Below are 22,059 nucleotides of genomic sequence, written 5' to 3'. Positions count from 1 at the left end.
GGCCCATTTATATTGATAAATCATTTGATTCCTCCAGTTGCAAGGTTTATGTTTTGAAAAAAACTTAGACTGAACTTTGGGGTCATCACCAACAAAGTCAGAATCCAGATCCATGGGAAAGCTGAAAATGTTAAAGAAAGAAAAAAAAAAAACCCGCCTGAATTCAAAGGGTTCCATGACGCTGCATCCGTCCACCAAGTTTCATAAAATTTGTCCCATAGTTTCTGTGTAATCTTAAAAACCAACCGACGATCACACTCATTGTATTCATTGGCTCATTGATCAGTTTGAAATCAATGAAATATACTAAGTCAAAGTTTTGACGATATTAATATTTTTTATAACTAAATCAGAGGAAATATTTTCAGTTTACCTTTAAAACATCAACTCACTTCACCTGCACAAGAAATTCCAGTCGGTGTCTGTCTGATAAAACTGTGAACACATTTAAAGAACTGCTTCCTTCTGGACTTCCCTCTCGTGTGTCAGTACAATACAGGAGAGTTATCAAAACTTCACTCCCACACTTGTTGATAACTATATGCTCTCTTCTCTCCCCTCTTTTCCACCCATCCCCCCTTCTCCTCCCCATTTTTCTTTGCTCACCCCAACCAGTCGAGGCAGACAGCCGCCCCCACACTGAGTCTGGTTCTCGAGGTTTCTCTAACGAGGGAGCTCTTCTCTGCACAGTCGCCAAAGTGCTGCTCGTTGTGGGAACTGTTTGGTTTCTCTATATTAAATAAGATTTTTAGGTCCTGACCTTCTATGTAAAGTGCCTTGAGATAATGAATATTATGATTTGGCGCGATACAAATTGAATTGAATTGAAAGAACTGTCTGCAGAGTGTTTTGGGAAACGTACTTTTTACTCAACGTCTTGTGATCTTGATCCGTCCTTTTTTATTCTCTCCTCCGAGGAGATGACATGAAAGACATATTTATTCAAGATTCAATGCACACTACTCAGTTGTTATGGAACTGCCTCAGTGTGCCCACAACCAACCATCACAGTGATTCGGTGCAGTTTGATTGTTGTTTGAGGAGCTGGAGCTTTAGTTTTTATTCCCACAGGTTGTATCTGGTCTCTGAACAGGCTCCAGCAGATTGCATTAAAATGGACTTAATGATGATGGTTCCCTGCACATCTTCATCTTCATCATCAGGATCCATGTGGGAGTCAGAGGGGAAGTGAACCCTCCCTCTGGAGCCGGGCAGCCAATAGGAGCCCTTCCTGGATCTCCCTGCTCGTATAAAGCCTGGTCATGGAAGAAGCTGCGGGAGAAACTTCACCTGCAACCGGAGTGAGCTGAGGCCAAGGACCAGAGGAAGCGATGGAGCACTCCAAACAGACTCAGTACGGCTCCGGCGAGAAGAAGGACACCGGGGAAGGTGGCTCCGTGCTCAACGGGCACTTTGACGGGATGGTGAAGCGGCCGGCAGGCACTGGCACCGTGCGCTCCGGCGCTGCGCAGGCTCCGGGCGCGGAGTCCGGCGCGCAGGAGAGCTGGAGGGAGGAGCGCACCCGGAGCGTGGAGGACAACGAGATTAGTCTGCCGTCCCTGGCCGCCGCCTACACCGCCATCCTGCGGGGGCTGGGTGAGGACCCGCAGCGGCAGGGGCTCCTCAAGACCCCCTGGAGGGCCGCCACCGCCATGCAGTTCTTCACCAAGGGCTACCAAGAGAAAATTATAGGTGAGTGTTTAAATCCACAAATCCGCTCAGAGGAGGAGGCTGCAGGATTTGTTCCTGCGGTGAACAGGTGTCAGGTCTGAGGTCCAGCTCCTCAAAACTCACTGCACACACACTGATTCCTCCGTGGTGCAGCTTTTATCTAGTCTGAGTGAGGAGGATGTGAAACTAAAACTTTTAACTGAGATACACTCACACACAGTTCAGTTCATGATTTATTCCACTACATGTATTTGACTGATGCACTAAACAAGTGAGCATTTTATTGAATATGAAGTATTGTTATAGATAAAACTACCAAATAACACATGGAATATTTAATGATCTCCCTCCTCACTATCTGCAGCCTGTGAATGCTCCATACACACGCTCATTAAACAGTGATTAAACAACATGGAGTCCACAAAAGATGAGAGGATCCATTCTGCAGCATAATAACTCTCTCTGAAGTACGACAGCTTCATGTCAGATGGTCAACAGGTGGCAGGTCTGACAGAGGAGAAGGATTCGCCTCCTTCACAACTCCCTGTCAACACCTTTTCATTTAAACACAGAGAAATGATTCAGCTTGTATTAGTTTGTGTAGATGACGTGAAACTGAAACTTTCACATCAGAGGTGAATTTAAGTTTATTTAGAGGTAAAACTCAGAAGTCTCCCTTTATTCTTCTGTTAATTTTCCAACACATTCATTCACCAGCTTTTTGCATTTTAGGATTGTTAGAAGTTTATAAAACATCATTTAGTTCGATTTTGCAGCTTGATGCACGGTTGCATACATTTCTACTCGATATTTTTGAACGCAGGACAACGCAGGAGGTTGATTTAACAGGTTCCATATGAACATGAAGCGTTTATGAGCTTTTCTCCTCTCTGAGAACATTTCCTTGTGACTCTGGCTGTTGGTCGTTCTGCTGCTGTGATCATAACACATATCTTATAATTTAATAATGCAAGATTTGTCTTTATGTTTTTAAAAGACTTTTTATTTTTCCATCTCTACTTTTCTTTCTCTTTCTCAACTGAAGTAACAAAAGTAAAAACCACTGTGTAAAAATTTTACAAAACTGAGGATTGACAGTAAAATGTGCATAAAGTATTAAAAGTAAATGTGCTCACATGAAAACAGAACGGCTCCTTTAGTGTAACATGTGAAACCGGATCATTTGAACTCACGCAAAGCAGCATTTGATCTGGTTTTAAAGACATTAGTTAAATAAATGCTTTATATTCAGTTTATAATTACAGGGTTTCAAAATCGTTCTGTGCAACCTGACATGGAGTGAAGTCACATGTCATCCTAGATATGGTGGAGTACAAGTATATTGAAGTACTCAAGTAGAAAAAAGTACAGTACTTGAGTAGAAATACTCAAATAGTAGTTACTTTCCACCCCTGCTTTTGAAGTAATCTGAGATAATCAGAGTGAATGTAAAGCTCTGGAATCGTCGGTGTTTCGTCTGCAGCTCAGTGGACGAGATATTAACCCTAAATATTTGGACTTTCGTGCTGTTTCGTCACGTGAGGAGCTGAAGTTAGAAATCGATTACATTAGTTGAGATTAGATCAACTTTTTTTAGTCCCTCTACGGGGAAATTTGCCATAAATGTTCATGAACTTAATCAGCAACTGATAACAGGTCAGTTTTCTGCTTTTCTCAGAGTCATGATTTATAAACTCAGTATCTCTGGGTTTTAGGTTAAGTCATTTTAAGACCTGGAGTTTAAAGGAATTATGACATAAGTGACTAATCTCAGAAATAATCTCACATGATTTCTGCTCATTGTCTTTTTTCGGTTCTTGTCAAAATTCAGTCACGATGTTTAGAGACTTTACATCCTGGGTAGAATTGAAATGAGGTTTTGTGTGTTGGAGCAGTTTGTGGTGATGCAGCAGAAATGGAGGAGATGATGTGTCTGATCGTCCGCCCCACAGTGAATCAGCTCTCTGATTGGACAAACAACTCCACCACCTCCATGTGCACTCAAGTCCAAATTTCTACTTCCGGCGTCCTCTGTTCTTGCTTTAATGTTTGATTTAATGGGATCTGATCAAATATTTCAATGTGATTGTCAAATAAATAAACGTGAGATAAGCTGAGTCATTACCAGAGTCTGCAGCCGACAGAACCTGCTCCTCGGATCCTTCAAATTCCTCTGGGGGATTTATCTGCGTCCTGTTCCATCCAGATGTGCTAAAAACACACCTGGGTGCATAAGAGGCGTCAAGACCACATGTGTCCGCCTCTCCAAGCCATAAGCTGGGGATCTGCCCCCCTCTTCTCCGCCCCTGCCTCCTCCAGATCTCCATCTGGAGACAGTTTGTCAGTGTGGGGGTTGTTTGGTGTGTTGTGAAGCTGAAATGTTAAAGGAAGGAATGCATCTTTTCACTGGGCGGCCTCACATTCTTCTCTCACTCCACAGAGTGAGGGAGTGATTGTTGTGATTGATGTTTTCTAATCTTCTGGTTTGAATATGACGTGTTGGTGCAGCAGGGGCGCGTTGATGTGAGTGTCTCCTCTGAGCAGCAGATGACTGACAGATGACGGTTCATTCACTGATGGTTGTAAATGTGCGTGTTGCTCATCAGGCAGCGGCGGTGCTCGGTCTCTCTGCTGATTGGCTGCTGCAGGAGCCTCCCCTTTGATTTGTTGGAAAGCGAAATAACATGTGGGGCTGAAGCTGAGGGTCTGTGGAGACGTTTCCACCGGTGCGTCCACACGTGCGCCTGAGGGTCTCGGGTTCAGCTGATCTCGTGTGGAACATCAGGACGCGGCACCGTGTTGTTTGACTGATGTCCAGGCGTGCGTAAAAGTCTCGCTGATCGTTTGTGGCACTGCAACAAACGTTAAGTTTGGTTTGACTTACTGAAGTGATGTTCATATAATGATATGATCAAACAATGACGAGGCTCTCACCCCGGTTTAGTGCGTCCGGTCATCATCACCTGCCCCCGGTGCCAGAGTCAGCGTCATGATGATGCGTCTTCACATTTTCGATGACAGCAAACGAGAAGCTTGTAATCACCAAATAAATAACTTGATTAACAAACTCCATGAGCGCATTCACTGGTACAGCTGTGACCTAACCCGATGTATCCGTGCGTAAAAGCGTGTGCGTAAAGGTCCGTGCGTCCGCTGCATTTACTATATAAATACCAGCTATACTATATTTTACTATCCCATCTGAAGACCAGCGTTGACTTTAATGTTTATCCAAAACATTTTCAACACAAACAACCTGGACAAGTGTCTCATCGGAACCCACATCGCGTGTGGATACCGGCGTTTGACGCACCGGGGGAGGGGCACAGATGATGCAGCCAACACCTTCTGAGCAGAATCTGTATGTAAGAGCAGTGTGTTGCTGTGGAGTCATGTGTGCATGTGAGATTAAGTGTGCAAATATGTTTATTGCTCTATACGTGCACGTGTCAATTCACGTGAACGTCACATCCATAGAACAACATCATGCCAACAACTCTCCTTCTTTTTGGAACAAGAACAAAATGCACTGATGGAAAACTTGTGCCAAGGGAACACAGGCTGTAATAAACACATTAAAATTAAACACATAATAAAAAGCATAATATTTCTATGTGATGCTGTAAAGAGTTTAAAACCAGAGCTGGAACAGTTTTAATTGCATTTTTTTTTGTGCTGTTTCAAACTTTCATAAAAAGTAATAAAACAAAGCACCTCACTTTTTAATTCACATTTACACTTTCTGGAACATCCAAAACTAAAAACTACGTTTCACTTCGATGTCTCTCTTACATTCATCCTTGACTTCCTTAAGAGTTCGGTAAACTTTAAGATCGAGTTGATGAAACTTTAATGAGGTAGAAGCTTGGACCTGTTCCATCACATGTCATGTTTGAATCAACAGTAACTTGGTGATGTCTCCGAAGAACAGAGCTCTTATACGTCTGTGGATATATACGAGAATAACTGCAGGAAATGAATTCTGTATGGAAGAGACCATTGAGAATAATGGTCAGACACTCTGGCTGACTGGGAGTCATTGAACAGACGCCAGCGGGCGTCGCACCAATGAGATCGTAGACGTCATAAGTAGGCGCTCGTGAGGTGTTCGATACCACATCCAGCTTTTCATCACGTGAGCCTGAAATCCTCTTGTTGTCAAGCACATGACGAAACAGTAATGAGGAAAAGTTATGCAGAGATTAAACAGGAGCTTAGTTACAGGAGGAGAAAGAAACTTTCCTCCAGATGTGACGCTCAGACTCGAAGCGAAATCTTGGTTTGTCAGACGAGAGAATCTTGTTCCTCACAGTCTGAGAGGGTTTTGGTTTTTTTTTTAATTTCACGATGGAGAAGTTTCCCTGTTGTTCATTCTGCAGCGAAAGAGATAGTTCACCCAAAAATGAAAAATCCCTCATTATCTACTCACCACCATGACTATCCTGAAGCCCCGACACTCAAACACGACTCAAAACGGTGTCAACTACACCAAGTTTCCACTGAACAGCTGTTTGACTGACGGCTGACAGGGACGAGATGAGAAAAGTAAATCAATCGTCTGCTTTATAACAGTCAAACAGGAAACTCATGGAGCCGATCCTGTTGTCAGATGTGGGGTGATCTGATGCGGGGGGATGAAATAGTGATGAGATCGGCCTCGATGGGCTCTGCGGCCGATCATCAGCTGATTGTGTGGTTGCCCAGCAACAAACAACATCAACAACAACAGTAAAAAGTCATTTTTTAACGTCCGACCAGCGCCGAGCGTCAAATAAAGAGAAACACATTTCCTGAGACTCAGCAGTGTGTGTGTGTGTGCGTGTGTACATTTCCTATACATACATAGTTGTAACCCTGGGCCTTTGATGATGAGTCACCCCTGTACATCCCTGCCTATAAACACACACACACACACACACACACACACAGACACACACACACACACACACACACACACACACACACACACACACACACACACACACACACACACACACACACACGTGGCTGTTTGAACAATGAATGAACCTTGTTTATTTAGTCTTTGAACAGTTTCCTGCTTCATTCAGAGTCAACACGTGGCCTCTTCTCTTTGTGTGTGTATTAGTTAGTTAGACATCTACACACCCAGACACACACACACACACACACACACACACAGAGCAGGCAGCACGATTGAGCTTAGAGCTGATGATGGGTAACGTTGTCATTTCCTGACACCAGCTTCGTCTCTGTCACCCAGAGCGTCCGACCAGCTGCTGCTCTTTATTTACTTCAGGTTGATTTAATATTATTTCCTCCAGGGTGTGTGTGTGTGTGTGTGTGTGTGTGTATGGTGTGTGTTTGTGTACGGTGTGTGTGTGTGTGTTCATGTGTGATAAACAACTTCCACTGTAACTGCTTGTGTAAAAATCCACAGGGAGAAATTAAATAGAAGAATAATTCTGGTTTGTTACATGAAATTCTTCTTATCTTCATGGTTCTGTCGATTGTTCGTATCACTTCCTGTCAAGTTAATCGATTTCTTCAAGTACGTCCAAAAATCAATAATTCCGTCAATGCACAGACATGATGCTGATATGTATGAAATCATGAGTTTGAGCACGGCCCTGGTAACTCCACGTTTGTACGTTTTCTTCTAAATCCCAGAGATCCAGTGGAAGTCGTCCACGTATACAACACAAACTGCTCATGGTTACTTCTGAACACTTCAAATACAATTCAAACTAAATTGTGCTCGGACAGAAAAAACAGCAGGTTAACTCAACTTGTGTTTGAACATTATTACTTGTTACTTTGAGAACAGGATAAAAACGTTGACCTGAAGGCAAATTTACAACACAATCCGTTTTTCTTCTTTGTGGGTTAATACCCAAAGTGTCCAGGAGCCGGTTTAACTGGAGAAGAAGGATGGACCTCAGACCACAGCGGCCTCCTGCAGCTTCACATCTAATCCAGTTGTTTAGGTGCCTCTCTGTTCGGCTGGTTTATCGCCTCTTCACTTTGGTCCAGACCGAAATATCTCATCGGCTGTTTGATGAATTGTTAAGAGATTTTCTTCAGACGTTCATGGTCCCCAGAGGACGAATGCTTGACTTTTTTTGAGGCGTTAACAACCGAATCAGAGAATCAGAAGAAGCTCCGTGGTTTCAAACTTCCTCAGAAAATATGAGGAAGACTAGGAATCTTGATTTTACTCTGGAACGATGAAGACGAGGGCAAGATGAACGATTCCATGGTGTCGATCAAACTGCGTCACAATCACACAAACACAGTCAATAAGCATCAGAGGCTGAAGCAACAAGTCATTGTGTTCTCTGTTGGTCAGGTGACCCCCCCCACCCCCACCCCACACCCCTCCTCCTCTCTTCCTCTCACAGATAACGAGGCAGGAAATTAAAAAGTGCGGCGGCGGCGAGAGCGAGAGGCGTCGTTCTCGTCACAAACTGATAAAAGCAGTTTATTGAGCCACCGGGCGACTGAAAAATGCAATAAAGCGACAACAGGAAGGAGCAGAGCTATAATTAGACGACGGTGTTTGCAGGAGAGTCGACGGAGGCGACGATAAAGAGGGCGGTCGAGGGGACCAGGGCGTCACGTGACGAGGCTGGGGGCGGAGCCTGTGTGTCCTCGAGGGTGGAGACCATGATGCAGGAGGAGTTTTAGACACATTATATGATGTAATTATGTAAAATTAAGATCAACATAAGTAGAAACTAGTCGCAGTAACAATGGGGTTAAAATAAATGAATGAAAACTAAGAACAGAAAGAAGAAGAAGTCAAAAAGCTAATTCTTAAAAAAATAGATGAAATCAATGATTCAATGTTGAAGCTGCAGTCAAACGACTAATGAACAAAGTTAGTGGAGTTTAAAAAATATGAATAATAAAGATTTTTTTCCGTTGATTTAGTTTCATCCATCGTTTTTTTTTTTTCTTTTTTTCCTGCAGACGTGCTGAACGACGCCATCTTCGACGAAGACCACGACGAGATGGTGATCGTCAAAGACATCGACATGTTCTCCATGTGTGAGCATCACCTGGTGCCCATCTTCGGCAGGGTGAGACACACGCACGCACACGCACACACACACGCAAACACACACACACACACACTTTCGTGTTTTGTCACAGTGGATGTTGTGTTTGTTGAGTCTGAACCTTGAACCTGCAGTGAAGCTGGAAATCTACGGACCTGCTCAGAAAAACAGACTCAAATCAGAAACACACATCAATCTCTATTTGTTTTATTATTTTACTTGTGTTGTGTAAAAATGTTTTTATGTTTTTTGCTTCTGGTTTGACAAAACAGTTTGATTCGATTCTCTGCCTCCTCCCCGTTGAAGACTGAAAAGCTCTGGTAGAGAAACCATGGTTTTCTAGATTTCAGCGTGTGCTCAGGTTTTGTCTTGAGCTTCAGACGAAGCTTTAACTCTTCGTGATTTAATTTAAAAAAATGGTCCAGAACATAAAAAAGATGTTACGAGACGTTTATCTGAGAAAACATCAGTCTGTGTTTTGTCTGGAGACAGAACATGAGAAACAATCAGATTATCTGGGATCTGTTTATCCTGCACTTGGTTTACGTTCCTCTCTCTGACATCATCACTCTCGTCTGATGCCTGATTGGCCCTTTCCCTCTTTCTCTCTTATCCCTCCATCGCCCGCAGGTGCTCGTCATTTAAGACAATAGAGGCAGCTGAAGCTTTTTCCACCTTTTAAATGGGCTCTGATGAATCACTGTGTGTGTGTGTGTGTGTGTGTGTGTGTGTGTGTGTGTGTGTGTGTGTGTGTGTGTGTGTGTGTGTAGACACCAGGTGGCTGTTTATTTTCCTGAACCTCCTCCCTCCTGTTGCCTCTTCAATAACCTCTCATCTGTCAGTCAGTCTGTGACTCATCACATACTGTCCTCCTCTTGCTTCTCCTCCTCTTCCTGCACCTCCTCCTCTTTCTTCTTTCTCTTCTCTACCTCCTCTTCCCTCTCTTTCCCTTACTCCTACTTGTCCTCGTCCCCCTCTTCCCTTCCATCTTCCTATTTGTCTTCTTCATCCACCTCTTCTTCCTTCTCTTCCTCCTTGTCCTCCTTCATCTTCCCTTACTTTTCATTCCCCTCTTCCTCAGCTTCTCCTCTCCTTCTTCATCCACCTCTTCTTCCTTCTCATCCTCCCCTTCTTCTTCCTTCTTCTTCTCCTCTTATATATAAATAGATATATATGTGACACAAAGGAGAGAAAGTCTGACTTTGATCTGCTCAAAAGCAGAAATTCCCGGAACACAAAATAAAAACAAACATCCTCCTCTTGTCATTTCTCTCCGTCCCTGTTGTTCCTCGGTGCCGATATGATTCCACTTCTTATTTTTTTTAACGTGGCTCCGTTGTCGCTCACAGCTTGTTCCAGTAAATGTGAACAACACGAGCAGTATAAGTGGAGTCGCTCTGTTTGATGTCGATATATCGCTGCAGCAGCACAGAGGGATGAAGAAGAAGAAGAAGAAGAAGAAGAAGAAGAGATATTTGCAGCCTCCCTGCTGCTGCTGCCCTTTCTCTCGTCTCGTCAACAAATTGCCTTTGACATTTGAGTGGAGCGAACACGTGTAAGAGAGTCAGAGCCTCCAGACAATTACAGCAGTGATTCTCCAGCTCACGACTCGTCTGCTGCTCGTCTGTTTCTCCCTGACGTCTCTGCGATGTTCATATTAAAATGCTGTTTTATTTTACTCATCTTGTATCGTGGTTATTGTTTGTTTGCAGAAGATTACGCAAAATCTATTGGACAGATTTCCACAGACCAGAAAAAAGAATCCATTTGGATATTTTTGACATTTTTTACAAATTTCCCAGAGAATAAATCAGTTTCTTTGTTTGTTTGTCTGCAAGATTATAGAGAAACTGTTTGGATGATACCACGGAACTGAACGGAAGGATGGCGTCTGGGTATTTTATTACTTTCTTCTCGTTGTGAGGGTGTTTTTTTTAAAAGTTTTCTCAGATTCCTCAGAGAATAATTCACAAACCTTGATGAAATAAATCCGTCACATTGAGAGAACTGATATCTGGGTGGAATCTCAGGCCCCTGGTTGGACGTTCCTGTGGTTTATACGCCTGCGATCCACCGGCTCTGTCTCCTCGTAGCTCATTCCCCGCTGCTTGTACAACTCTGTGGCTCAGGGGGTAAAGCGGCTGAAGTGTTCATGTGTGTGTGATAATAAAGCCACTATAGTGAATTTACCATCCTTTCAAAAATATAAAAACTTATTTGCTCTATTAGTTTAGTTGTATAGAAATGTAATTCAAAGAAAACTGGTGAAAGGTTTTATCTGGGATCAGTTTTACAGCCGCTGACTTTTCGCTCCGTGCCTCTTTATAACGTCACACCGACACCGGGGGTGAAATCAAACCAAACATCTGAACATGAACTTTTCCCTTTGTGCAGGTTCACATCGGATACCTCCCCAACAAGAGAGTCCTCGGCCTCAGCAAGCTGGCCAGGTGAGCACACACTCTAGTGTGTGTGTGCGTGTGTGCGTGTGTGTGTGTGTGAGAGAGAGAGAAAGCTGGTGTGCGTTTAAGCTGATTATTAAAACATGTGTTTGTGTGTGTACTCGTGTAGAATCTGATCCCACTGACCCCAATACCTTCAGGCTTATCACACTAACCCCCCCCCCCCCCCCCACACACACACACACACACACACTCTCTCTCTCTCAGTTCAGCTGAACTAATTCACATCATTGAGAAAATAAACCAAAGCTCTCTCCACAGTGGTGAGTTTGTCGCCTGCTGTAGCTTATGCTCAACACCGGGTGGCGCTGATTAAAAACCTGCAAGGCTTCGTTTGCGTCCTGCTCGATCGGAGAGGAAGAAAAAAATTACTGGAGGCGATAAAATGTGTTTGGAGAGAAATTGTCTGTAGTTCTGTAGTTTCATCGTTCGGTAAAGACGAACATCAGAGGATCGGAGACACAAAGCATCCGTCAATGCTAATGTCTTTATGATCTTGCCCAAGGTGACTGGGATCGAACTGCTGACCTCCTGGACAGAGAACAACCCGCCCAGCTTCTTTACCGTCAAATAAAAAAAAAAAAACATCACGTACGAAACAGCTTTTTGCTCTTTTTCTTTTCGTGTCTCTCGTCGTCCGTGTGCTCGCGTGACATTTTGTTCGAGGTGGACGAGGTCAAATTTGTCCAAAGTGTTTTCAGTCAGAGAGAAGAGCAGCAGGTCGGAGGTCGTCTCTGAGGATCTGTCGATGTTTCCTCCTCCTCATCATCACAGCAGCTTTAAAATCCAGCATGTTCATTTTGTTGTAAAGTCACAGAACAACTTATTTTTACTCCCTCTGATCTCATTGATCTTCTCTCTCCTCAGGATTGTTGAAATCTACAGTCGGCGGCTACAAGGTATAAATCATTGACTAATTCATCGGTAGTTCAGTTCGGTTTTTTTCTTGTCCTCTGTTGATCAGACTGTTTCATGTTTGTGCGTCTGAACGTCCACAGTTCAGGAGAGGTTGACCAAACAGATCGCCGTGGCGATCACCGAGGCCCTGCAGCCCACCGGGGTCGGCGTCGTCATCGAGGCAACGTAGGTTACGACCTCAGAACGACACTTTTATTTTTCATCTTTTCCTCCTTTTCTCTCACTTCACCTTCTTTATTCTCTCCTTCTTGTCTTCTCATATGTCGCTTTATCTTTCACTTTGATCGGATCACTTCATTTCATTTCCTTTTCTTCAACTACCTGTTTTTTTTTTCACTCTTTATTTTCATTTGATGCATTTTTTCTTTTTCTTTTCTGTTCTCTTTATTATTTCTTTTCATTTCATCAAATAATTTTCTATTAGTTTTCTGTAACTTCTCATCCTTTCCTTCACCTCTTCTTTCTCTCATTTTTATCCTTTATTCTTCACTTTCATCACTTCATCTCCCTCTTTCTTTCTTGTCGTTCATCACCTCTCCCTCTCTCCTCCTCAGTCACATGTGCATGGTGATGCGTGGCGTTCAGAAGATGAACAGTAAAACCGTCACCAGCACCATGTTGGGAGTTTTCAGAGAAGATCCAAAAACCCGAGACGAGTTTCTGACGCTGATCCGGAGCTGAGGAGGACCAAGCTCCTCCTCTTCCTCCTCCTTCTGTTGCCTGGGTTACCTCCACCTTACCGCACCAAGTGTGTGTGTGTGTGTGTGTGTGTGTGTGTGTGTGTGTGTGTGTGTGTGTGTGTGGTTTTGAACGGCCAGATCTGGTGAAACGTTACTCTGTCAAGTAACACACACACACACACACAGAGTTCGTCAGAGGTTGTTGACATGTTGTTCACTTTCAGGTGACAGGACTTTAACCCTTTTGCCCACGTGTGTGTGTGTGTGTGTCTGTGTGTGTGTGTGTGTGTGTGTCTGTGTGTGTGTGTGTGTGTGTGTCTGTGTGTGTGTGTGTGTGTGTGTGTGTGTGTGTGTGTGTGTGTGTGTCAGTCAATCAGTTATCAACCTCGTTACAGAGTTTAGAGGAAAAAAAAAATCTGCCATGAAACAGTCGCAGCAGGTCAGGGACGCTCGTCAGTTTGCGTGAAAACAAAATTCAATTTACTGCAAACTCACTTTAAAACGAACTTTTCTTTAAATGAACATGGACCAAAAAAATCTTATTATCATTATTAATAATAAGATTATTATTGATATTATTCGATAATTTTATTCACTTCAAAAACAACAAAATGTTTAATCTGCTCAGTGGCAGAAAAATAATTGATGGTTTGTTTAAAATTCAAAGTCTTTCAGTTTTGTGATTGTTTGAATTCACAGGTCAGAGGACAAATCGCCTCATTGAAAAGAAAGAATTTAGAGAAGAACTGATGATGGTAACTGTTAACTTCAGTTCCTGAAGGTCGGGGATTTGTTTTCAGAAACACTTTTTTTATCTTATTTGTTCAAATCATCTCCACCTGCAGATATTCATCAATAAATAAAGTTGTGTGGAAAAAGAAGAAAAAGCGGTTGTGTACCTGCTCTTGTTAGTTTTTCCAGAATTAGTTTTAACTTTTCCTTTACAACAAATCATCATTTTTGGTTTTCGTGAACGAGACGTTAAAAGTCGAACACCTGAGTTTACAAACAAACGTTGTTGACTCAGAACGTCTTGTTTAGAAACACAGATCGTAAACGAAGATGGACGACACGTTTCCACTTCCTCCTGAAATGGAGCCAAAATGTTTCGGGGTGTGAATGTCACCGTGTTCGCAGCGATGACGTCGTTTGCAGTCAGAGTCTATGCAGTAGTGCTCAAGGTCCCGCCCTTACACGCTCCAAACCAATCAGGAGTCAGTCTCAGCTGTCAATCATGACGTCTCAGCCTGTTTTTACGTCATTAAACAAACAGTGTGATAAGAACTTCCTTAAAAACAACTTTGACAAACATTAATTTGACTCTTCGGTTTGGAACATGGGACTAACATGGAGGAGACGGAGTTTCATGACCTGTCGTCCATCTTGATTTTCAGTCTGTGGTTAAACGTCAGTTGACGTAAAACTGGAACTGATTCCATGAAGTTTGTCTCCGAATCAAAACATTTCAATATTAAACGAGCAGCTTCGTCTGAAGTTTAAATTTTTACATGTGTTATTGTTACTGTGATAAATATTCATTTTATCATCTAAGTGTGAAGATCTTTGTGCCAACCCTCAAAACTTTCATTTCCCTGAGAGGAAAATGAAAAGTGTAAAAATTAAATGTGTGTTTTTAGTTCTTTACAGTCGTCGTCAGCAGATGAACACTGTGGAGATGTGTGTGTCTGTGTGTGTGTGTCTTTGTGCTTTTTTAATCTCAGTGCGTCATAATGTCACCACACAGATTTTGGAAGGTTTTAACTGAAGTTGTGTGTGTGTGTGTGTGTGTGAGTGTGTGTGAGTGTGCACGTGTGTGTGTGTGAGGGAAGATGTTGTCGTATCTGTGGCCTTGTTGAGAAGGTCGGCCTGTTTCTTTGGCCCCTTCACCATCATTGTCACTTTATGTACTGTGTTAATTTCAGAGACTTTTTAATCAAAGAAAATAAATTTACTGTATGTGAAGATGAGCGCGTGATTCTTCATCACATGCTGCTGACGTGTGTTCACTGAAAACACAGAATCCACACGGAAAGAAAACCTCACACAGACGTTTAGAGTGAAAACAACATCTGCATTAAAACTGAGCTTCTCCTCGAATGTTACGTCACCGTTTTATTTTCTCATCTCAAACTAGAAAATGTGTTTGCTGCTGAAAACGCAGTGTGAACGCTGAGCTGCTGGAATGCTTTGATTCATCGAGCTGAAAATATGCAGCGTTGGTTGAATTTGCAGAAAAGCAAAGTTGGGGACAGTTGAAAGTCTTAGTTCTGCCTGATTAACTCCCGTAGATGCAGCATTGAATATTTTAAACATATGAGGAGTTGAAAAAAAAAGCAGCAGAGTCTGAGCTGAATGCTTAAAAGAAAGAAGAAAAACAATACTGTGGGTTCTGAATCAACATTAACACAAGAAAACACAAAGTGAAACGACACAGAAAAACGAGATTTATGCAAGAAATGCAGCAGAGATGCTTAAGAAGTGTTGAGCTGAAGTGGAAGCAGAACAGAAACGTCTCCAGTTTGGTGTGGGGCCCCTCAGAGAGAGAGTCAGAGAGGAGGAGGAGCCGGTCGGGGACTTGGAAAGTCTGACGAGAGGAATGACTCAGCAGAGTTTTGTAACAACACGTTCACGTGTTTTCTGCAGTTTTGTGATAAACTGAAGAAAAACTCTGAACTTGTCTTTTTTTCTGTGGTTCAACTTTATCGTTTATCAAAAAAAAACCCTGTTGCATTGAATGTTTCCTCTGCGAGTTATGAATTAATTAAATTAAAAGTAGGTTTTAAAGAGTTTCAGTCAGAATCATCAGATCTGAACCAAAATCTGTTGCTGCTGCTCCAAACAAATGAAAACATCGCAGCCTCACGATAAGTAAAAACCTTCACACATACTGAATTTCATAAAAATAAATAAATGTCACATATGGAAGTTGCAGAAACTCTGTGCTCACTTCACAGACTCGGTTTAGTTTGAATCTAACAAACTGAAGCTCGAAGAGAAAATAAAAATCATTCACACATGAAGAAAAGAGACGTTCCAACATCAAAACACAACCAATAAAACCAATAGTTAAATATTATTTAAGTCAAAGTTTGATCAATAAACTGTGTGAAAACTCCAGAATGTCCCTTTACTTCCCTCTGGTGGTAAGATTTCACATTTGAATCATTTTCATGTTTCTGCTCAAACTTTATAAAACACGATAGAATAGAATATTTTTCTAGAGATAAAACATTAAGAAGTTTTTTTAGAGATACAACTGTGTTCAGAAATAAGACCAATTCAAAGAGGTAACACTTTTTTTTTTTAGAAGACTGAAACAAACCGCTGAGTTTGTTTAATTCATCAAAGTATTTTGGTTTCCATTCTTTTTCCTGACAGTCCACCTGAATGTTTGAACCCTGTTTTCCTGTCGACAGTGAATCACACACAGACACGTCGGAGGAGTTACAACTTTTTTTTCTTTATGTATAACGGGGCATGCCAAATCACAGCATTCTGGTTGTCGCGACAAAATTACAGCAAGAGACATTAAAATAAAAACACAAACGTTTTCCCAACACACACACACACACACACATCCTCACTGTCACACACTCTCACTCACACATTTTTTTTTTGTACAGACCAGAATAATTCGTAACTTCATATCAGCATTAAAAATAAAAGTACCTACAGAATACAGAAACACCACCGGCCGCCGTCGCTCAGTCTGAGTTCACTGCCACAGACGTTCACGTTCACACTGCTCGCTTCAACGCTCAGATTGAAGATTTTCACATTTAGTTTGTCAGACACGAAGCTGCTTTAATTACAGGATGTGAGGGTTTAAAGCCAAAATATAGTTTCAAGGTTTATTCATTAAAAAACACTGAAGCTCGTTTTTAAATTTGAACACATTTTACATCCGGTTCATCGACAACAAACGAGTTTACGTTTTTGGCTTTTTAAAGAAACACAAGGACGATCTTCTTCTGTGAGAACTCAACGAATGTTGGATGATTTCTAAAGAAAAACAACATTATCACAAAAAAACAGTGAGAAACAAATGATTCATGATGTCGGGTGATCACATTGATCTTCATAAGATCAGTAATCGCTCTGGGATTTTCACCTGTAGCACGTTGGATCAGTAAAAACCTGACAATGCACAATATCCTCAGGGTGAAGTCGAAGCATCTCACTGAAGTAATTTAGTTAGTTTTTTAAACTGTTATAGTTTAATGTTTATAAGAATTATTGTATCATGGGTACAGCTGCCATGACCAATAAAAACAGGAAGATCAGATGAACGAATTCATGAGCTCACTCATTTTTCAGAAATGGACTGTCAGTGGGTTAAGGCACAGTGATCAGGCATAAAAACACACGACCATACATCACGATGAAAATAACAACATGGAGAAAATCCATCAACACTTTGAGCTGCAGTGTGAACGTGAGTCAACACGGCTGATGTAACATTTCACTCTTTTTAACGTCCATATAAAACCATTTACATTTGGGGTAAATGTCTCGAGTACAAAAAAAAGGCACTGCCATTTGTTATTCTAAATATGACTTTCCCAGCCTTGTGCATGCAGTTTTAAAATATAAATTACACTTGTTTTCTCTCAATTCCCTCCTTTTCTTTTTATCTGCGTTTTTTTTCCTCAATTTTTTGTCTTTTTTGTGTTTTTTTTATTATTAAACATACAATATTCTTTTGTCAAATATATACGTAAGCCTGCAGTCAATACAGGACATCGGCTCTTTGATAGAATAAAACTAAATGAAGTAAAGGAGCACAGTCAAGCGGTAACGGTTGCTGCTGAATTTACAAAACAAAACAAAACAAAAAGAAACTCTTGGCATTCCACATCGACATAAACTGAATAAACTGCAGAATCTATGACGACAACAAAAGATACAAAACAGCATATATGTCTTGACTTAAAGTACATTACATGTTTTTTTGGAATAACGAGGCGTTATCTAACTGTTAATACTGCAGAGTGCACAGCGGCAGAAGCTTTCCTGGACACCCACAGAGCTGATATGCATTCAGAGGAAAAATAAAAAATAAAGCATTTGGTTTGAGACACGTAATGATCCAGACCTCGGAGCTGAAACTGTCCCGCTCCGGGCTCAGACGTCTCTTTGACCCAGAGCTGCTGCAGGAAACCAGAGGTGTCGATTTTAACTCTAAAATACAAAACATGTCACTTTGCTCTGTTACTTCATCCAGAAAAATAATCACATAAACCATTTAAACACTGTCGCTAGTTCCTTAAAACGTGGCACAGACGAGAAAACTGAATTCAATCTCCTGAACTTTGCATCATGTTGTTTTTTTGTTTTACTCAAAAAATGAAGAGATATGAAAGTTAATAAAAATAATACAGGTTCAATAATCCCTCGGATTATGTTTCTTACTGAACGACTGCAGGTTCATTTGAAAAGGTGATGTAAAACATTTAAAGGCTGCGTGAGGTGATTTTCTGCACTTTTCTTTCTATCTACAAATCCCATGAAAAGACAGAAATCACCAATGAATCAATTAACAAGTACTGAGTGTGTGTCTGTTAAAAACACTCATGTCATGTACATTCATACACTGTAGTTCATTTTCACTGTTGGAAACAAACACACATTTGTTCTGGCGTCAGAAATACTCACTAAAATAACACGATATAAAAACACTGAGTGATGAAGGAGAAGGACGAACACTTTGTTGAATTTGTCTTTTTCATGGGATTTGTTCACAATTAGAAAAATACAGAATAAAGCCGATCATACTTGTTAAAGTAACACATCTGGACACCAACACTCGTCTCCCACTGAAAGTCTTAAAGTGAATAATAATATGTCCACAGCACCGAGTTCAGACTCCAGATCTCACATCCTAGTCTACGAGGGCCCCGAGTGGACCCGTCTACTTCCTGGCCTGCTACAGACTACAACAACAACAACAACAACAATAACACACTGCTCCTGTTATTTCTTTTGCTGACAGCTCGTCTGATGTGAGTCGACAGCTGCGCTCCAACACCGAAGTTCACACAACAAAACCTCAACATGACACCGATAGATACAAACATGGTTATAGATCAACAACGGCAACAAAACAAAAAGAGAGAAGTCAACAATAACTATGTTAATATTTGAGATGTACGTATGGTCACCAGCCATAACATGTTAATACATATGGTACTTTAAATAATAATACACCTAAATCAGTAAAAGTATCACCTCTGCAACAATTATGAAAAAAAAAAAAGAATAAATAATTGTATTTAAGTACTGATTCATGTGGCTGTGACTTAAACAGTCTGAGTGTGATGAGATCATGACGCTGAAGAGCATCAGAAAAAAACGATGTCAGTTTCAGGATTAAAACGTGTTCGCGTCACATTCGTGCTTTGGTGGAATCTTCATGTTCGTTCACAAACGTACGGGTGACGTCCGATCTACCGTGAGAGACGAGAGAGAAACACAAAAACACAGAGACGACGAAACCAGTGAATAGCTTCTGCATGTTTTATCTCCTATGACCAGGTCACACACTGAACGCATCATTGCTGGTTATTTAAAGTAAACGATACCGTTTTACATTTTCCCAAACTCGTTGGTAACGTGTGAAAAACTTGATCCATCATTTTGTCCAATTTATTATTGTGGTAATTTAACTAAAGGTGCAGATTAGAAATAAAAACCTGCACTGGAGCTGCAAGGAAAATGAAGCAGCAGCTAATTGTATTATCAATTGATAAATGATAAATGTTTTTCTCTTGCATAGACTTAGATTATATCTTTGCACTTTTTATATTTTCATATATACATGTGCTGCTGTTCCTGAAGATTTTAAAGCACAAATCTGACCTGAGCTGACTTAAACAATATTCACCTAATGGATTAACTTTGTTATGAAGTTTTCAAGCCTATGAAAGTTTTAATCTTTCAACACCATAAGAAAATGGATGGGTTTTTGTCAGGTGAATTAAAACATGCACAAACTTTAACTTAGTCTTTAAACTGTGAGTGAATCGGCTCAGGCTGAGTATTTATCGACAGACAGACAGAAATCAATTCAGGTTTCTGCTGGGGGGGATCAAACATCGCCACCTTTTGTGATTCAACCGCTCCACTTCTGTCTTTCCTTTCCACTATCAGAGCGACAGTCGAGCTCGTCTCTTCGATCCACTCCGCTCCATCTGACTCTGAAGCACGAAACTGTTACTTGAGCTTTGAACCTTTGGATTTTAGTGTTATCACATTATCAAGTGCAGGATACAAAGAAAGTACTATTGAATTGCAACAAACTAATGAAGAAACTAAACCATAATAATAATAATCATCATCAATAACCCTCAATGAGACTCCTGACTCGGGGTCAGTCTCTGTGTGGCACAGAGAGGAGATTCCTAACCAGCTTATTTCAATATAAACCTATTCGTATAAAGTCTGTTTTCCATACACAATAAACTGAGGATAAATATTAAGACACAGAATAACCATGAGATTCAGAATCTAAAAAAAGAAAATATATATTCCATGTAGGCTTGTACTGACAGAACAGACGATCTGTGAGCGGACTAGACTGAACTCGCTCTGATATCTTACAGTGCCTGCGTGTCCATGCACGTCTGTGCTGCCGTGACTGCGTTCAGCCAGCAGGTGGAAGTCAGCACTAACGAGACAATCTCTGGGAAAACCTCCCTTCATGGATTGACAGTGTGTCACTTCTCTAGTGTTGCAATCGGCTCGGCAACACGGTCTGCGTGGAAACCAAATTGACCTCCTGTTCTTGTTTTCCCGCTTCACACATTTCACAATCTTCTGAGAAAGACATTCAGCTGGCACATGCAGCTTAAGCATTTCACCTTTTAGAAAAATAACTGAACCCAGCATCCTGACATGCAGACAGATCCCACTGACGATACGGCCGCCGCCTCAAAATCTCCCACTAACGTCTCTGAAAACGTTTTCACGAGGCTCTGAATTCACAGAGTTCATACAGCACATGCTGCGGATACATAATATGCAACCTGACCTCCTCCTGCAACTCACAACATGATTACACATGACACCATCTTCCTCCGTCACCTACAGCCAATCAAAGGTCCTGCCTCTGACGTCTTTCTCCTCTGAAACATCCGCTTCCCTTTCCACCTTCACCTCAGTGTGATTCTTTCTTCTTCTACGTTCTTTGTCTTTCTCCTCCTCACCTTCTTCCTCTCATCCCTCTTATCTCACATCTGCTCTCCTTCCTTCCTTCTCACCCCCCTCGAGTCATCGTCTCTTTGATCTTGGCTGATAAAATAAAGAAAAAGCATGTTGGTTGTAAACTAGCGTAACGGCTACTTGTGGGACGTGAAGGTGGTACACGGCCGAGGCTTTACAGAATATTACACAAGTCATAATGAAAGTCATACATGTTTCTGTACCCTTTGAAAGTAGCATCATTATGTAAACAATAAATACATACAACAAAAATAAATGATTTTTTTTTTTTTTGCCACCCAACGCTGAGCAATAGGCCTCTAAAACCACCCGGGACTTTCTGTCCTCGCTGGAAATCCCAAACTTCCTTCTGCGTTCTTGTAGCTCCGCGTGTCTGCTCTTGTTTCTGGGTCTGAGGTACTGTTATGGATTTGAAAGATGCCACAAGCTGTGGTCAATGTGCAGGGACCAGAAGGTGTCATGTAGGGAAGGGGACTCAGTCTCACTGGGCCCTGATCCACAGGCCAGCATCTCCCTTCTGCTGCGGCTGACTGGACTGCAGCGCTGCCTCTGGACTCCCCAGGTGAGGGGGGTGGGGTGGGGTGGCTGCACACACGCACGGTCCAGGCCGTTGATGCATGTGACTGCGAGCGGAGCAGGAGGTGTGTTTTTTGTTTTCCAACCCGATGGACAGTGCCAATGTGATAGCTTGTGTTCGCCGTGTGATGATCGGCTCGCTTGTGTTTCCTGGATCCCGCCCGGTCCTTTGGTTGAGCTCTACCATTGGCCACAGGGAGGGGAGGGGAGGGCTGGTGACCTCGACGTGACTTATCATGAGAGAGCCTCGTAAACCTGCGGCGTCCTGCTGCTCTCACTCAGGTCCTCATTTCATATTGTTGATGTGCGGTCAGCACCGTCTGGGGAGAAGCAGAGAGTTTATGAAGACTTTACCACACTGAGGACATCCTGCAGAATCAAAGGTCCTGATGAAGATGAAACTGATTCGCTGGTTTGTGAGCTGCCATTTTGAGGCCTGCGATTTGACAGTCTGTACAGCGCCATCTTGTTTTTTGTCAAACCAGAAGTAAC

General features: G+C 41.9%; 2 protein-coding genes across 4 annotated transcripts in view; one reads left to right on the top strand and one right to left on the bottom strand.

Annotated features, from left to right (window-relative positions):
• The first annotated feature begins 1,265 nt into the window (after positions 1 to 1,265).
• On the top strand, positions 1,266 to 13,124 carry gch1 (GTP cyclohydrolase 1). The gene is made up of 6 exons (XM_020099454.2): positions 1,266 to 1,692; positions 8,623 to 8,732; positions 11,106 to 11,161; positions 12,041 to 12,072; positions 12,172 to 12,256; positions 12,646 to 13,124. Exons 1-6 carry the CDS (start codon positions 1,332 to 1,334, stop codon positions 12,770 to 12,772), a joined length of 771 nt encoding a protein of 256 aa, XP_019955013.1. The 5' UTR covers positions 1,266 to 1,331; the 3' UTR covers positions 12,773 to 13,124.
• A 3,086-nt stretch (positions 13,125 to 16,210) lies between these two features.
• The window catches only part of samd4a (sterile alpha motif domain containing 4A), a 50,693-nt gene continuing 44,844 nt past the window's right edge, over positions 16,211 to 22,059 (bottom strand). Inside the window, exon 13 of one of the 3 annotated variants that reach the window (XM_020099499.2) lies at positions 16,211 to 21,887. In XM_020099499.2, the coding sequence (XP_019955058.2) occupies positions 21,859 to 21,887 (29 nt within the window). In that variant the 3' untranslated portion in view covers positions 16,211 to 21,858. The remainder of the gene's footprint in view (positions 21,888 to 22,059) is intronic. The other 2 variants (XM_020099500.2, XM_069526399.1) reach the window with 2 other exon arrangements.

This window comes from Paralichthys olivaceus, chromosome 1, assembly GCF_024713975.1.
Source record: "Paralichthys olivaceus isolate ysfri-2021 chromosome 1, ASM2471397v2, whole genome shotgun sequence".
In the NCBI taxonomy this organism is placed as follows: Eukaryota; Metazoa; Chordata; class Actinopteri; order Pleuronectiformes; family Paralichthyidae; genus Paralichthys; species Paralichthys olivaceus.
Note: the sequence above shows the minus strand (reverse complement) of the source record. Positions and strands in the feature narration are given on the sequence as shown.

Bases quoted from the DNA above. Each gene is read 5' to 3' on its own strand.
- gch1 (XM_020099454.2), top strand. From the start codon at position 1,332: ATGGAGCACTCCAAACAGACTCAGTACGGCTCCGGCGAGAAGAAGGAC. The intron at 1,693-8,622 runs GTGAGTGTTTAA...TTTTTCCTGCAG, and splicing joins CTACCAAGAGAAAATTATAG to ACGTGCTGAACGACGCCATC. The intron at 12,073-12,171 runs GTATAAATCATT...GAACGTCCACAG, and splicing joins CTACAGTCGGCGGCTACAAG to TTCAGGAGAGGTTGACCAAA.